The 2,944-nt window shown below is 36.5% G+C and overlaps 1 protein-coding gene across 1 annotated transcript; it reads left to right on the forward strand.

Moving 5' to 3' along the window:
* Window positions 1-1,147: 1,147 nt before the first annotated feature.
* LOC103920065 (fork head domain-containing protein FD5-like) lies at window positions 1,148-2,522 on the forward strand. The gene has a single exon (XM_009327701.1). It carries the CDS (start codon window positions 1,148-1,150, stop codon window positions 1,961-1,963), a length of 816 nt encoding a protein of 271 aa, XP_009325976.1. The 3' UTR covers window positions 1,964-2,522.
* Window positions 2,523-2,944: the final 422 nt, after the last annotated feature.

Below are 2,944 nucleotides of genomic sequence, written 5' to 3' on the forward strand. Positions count from 1 at the left end.
TGGGTGCCCTAGTGTCTCTCTCTCTCTCTTTGCCAGAATTAGCATCTGAAGGACACAACAACCAAGGGTTATTTTCACCCATCATAGCCTGCTGAACAACATCAACTTCAGCCTCATAAGGTTGAATCTTTGAGGCTGTTGTTGATGCCTTGAAACATGGAATCTCATTTAGGAATACATATTTTGAACATCAAAAGTAACCCAAAAGAAGACAATACATCTTCTTTCAAAGCTTCTACCGTATGTTTTGCTTTAGAACATATTTAAACGTATTTAACTACCTTCCTTGACTAATCACATGAGTACCTTGTCCTTAACAGTGTCATACCTCAGGAGGCTGAGGGCAATGCCAAAGTTCAAGCGACAGTTCATGCTTTGAGGGTGGCAGAGCACAACGCTCACTTCCTCTGAGTGGCACTTCCTCCCTCAAGTGGTTTCCTGGGTCAGCAGGACCAGTCACATGCATACTCAGCATGAAAACTAGTTGCACAATTGGGATCAAAGAGTTAATAAGAAAAACGAGGAGCAATCTGTGGGGGTTTTGTGCTTTAATTCAATTTCACCAAGAATAGGTAACCTGCAGCTACAAAATTTGATAGCAAGTTTCATTTCACACAGCACTTTCTTTTAGCACGTAAAACAAATGTTTACTGTACTAAATACAACATGTTTGACTAAGTGTAGAACACAGGAACCAACATGTTGGTTTCAATTTGTTCTGCATATCACTGGAGGGTCTAATCCTTTCACAACTCTATCTAGCCACCATCAATTTTTCATTAATCATTATGTTTCAATGGGGAACACTGAAGGGTGTTTTCTCAGATTATAATGAAGTGAGAGGCTAACGTCATGGTCTGTTTATCTTCATACTTAACATAGTATAATTATTTTGGGTTTTTTTAATTCAGCTAGGACTTGCACCTTGACTTTTGTAAACATAGGCAGTTCAGTTTTCATTGTTAAGGATGTTGACTTAACAGAGTATAAAATAGGAATCTGGGTATGTGAGAGCAGCACATTTAAAGTCTAACTTTCATTTCTCCTGCTGGTTATATTCAGCGGACTACTGAATTATTATTCAACTGACTACTCGCAGTAAAACATCAGGACACTTAAAATAAATGCTAGACTTCATGCTGCTATAATGAGTGAAGACTTTTCTGAAAACAATGAAGGAAGTCCAGACATCCATACGATAGGAGGAGAAGAAGGAAAACTGGTTTACAGGATTCCACCCCGAATTCCCAGCTCTCACATAGATGCCAAAAATGGTCTTTCTGTGAGTGTGGATGAAGCAAGATTTCTCGAAAAACCACCCCTATCTTACATAGCCTTAATTGCAAAGGCAATTCTTTCTTCCCCTACAAATAAACTGAATTTAGCTGCTATCTACAAATATATTGAAGATAATTTTCCTTTCTATAGGAACAAAGGTCGAGGCTGGAGAAACAGTGTAAGGCACAACCTTTCACTAAATGATTGTTTCATCAAGGTGGGAAGATGTGAGGATGGCAAAGGAAACTACTGGAGTATCCACCCATCAAATTTAAATGACTTTGTTCACGGGGACTTCAGGCAACCTCGAAGGTCACGAAAGCGAGGGCGTCAAAAAGAGCTAGAGCATTGCCTTGCTGTGAATTATTTCATGCCATGGGAACACTATCCCTCCTACCCAGCACCAAACTGGCTTTACCAAACACATTATTTTATGGATCCTCTGTGGAAAATGCTGTATGCTGACAGACTGCAGTTTGTGCATGAATATCAAAAATGGAATGTAAACAGTGATTTAATCATGGGGAAGTTTTCACCTCCACCACAGACTGATAAACCACAGAGCATTTCTGTGGACTGGTTTTATGGATCTCCTGCTACTTCAGTTATGCAGCAGAATATTTTCCTAAATATTCAACAGGCTTTCCCTAATTCCCTTCTCTTCTCAACAGCAGCAACAAAGTGAAGCATTCAGACACATCTGTAAGTACTAGAAAGTACTTGAAGTGCAGTAACTTCACAGGCAGCTCTGTCTGGGACTCCGTCAAGATACAATATATTAATATATACTGCTCAGGTTTGAACATTTGTGTATGTTTAAAGACAGCAAAAGAGCTTACTTAATTATGTAAGCCAGTGATTACCAATGATTATTACCTAAGTGTATTAGCTTTGAAATGACAACAATGAATACTGTTTTTAATAATGCTACTCGTCAGTGGCAGTGCATAGACTATTTAGTATAAGAGTAAATCCATTAGCACTGATTGCCCAATAAAATAATTTTTAAATTGTCTTGTATTAATCATATTACTGTATACTACTGCTCTATTAGATTCAAATGAATACACATGTATGTGTACTTATAACTATATATTCAAACATGTACACCCATATATTTACTTTTATATTCTGTTGAGTAGGAAGCATTAATACGTTTTTCCTTTGTCAGTTGCAAATGTCTTTGAAATGCTACTTGTCACCTCCCATACTGCTGGAAATACTAAGTGAGCTATTCTAATAATTTAATTTTATATGTTGGTTAGGACTCACTTGGCACTATTAATTCCAATGCATTGTATTGATCCAAAATCACTGTACATTGATGTATCCTTAGCATAAAGTGGATACTCGCTTCTGTTTGAATAAATGTTCAGATGAATAAATATTTCAAGTGAAATAGGATTGCAATATTATCTTTAATATGGGTTTGAGTTCAAATCTGGTTCTTAAATGCATAGCCACATATTAATTAACCTACTTAAATGATTAGTTAATGACAGCATGACTAATTATGAGTTTATCCATTAGTTTGACATAATCCATTTAAGAAATTTTCATTTTTCAGATAATGTCACCTACGCAAAATTGCTTAAGCTTATATCTATGCTTTTAGTTTACATAGTCATATGTATGTACATGGTTGCTTACATAGTTACAGAGTAGA

The sequence above is a fragment of the Pygoscelis adeliae genome, unplaced genomic scaffold (assembly GCF_000699105.1).
Source record: "Pygoscelis adeliae isolate BGI_AS28 unplaced genomic scaffold, ASM69910v1 Scaffold113, whole genome shotgun sequence".
NCBI lineage: Eukaryota > Metazoa > Chordata > Aves > Sphenisciformes > Spheniscidae > Pygoscelis > Pygoscelis adeliae.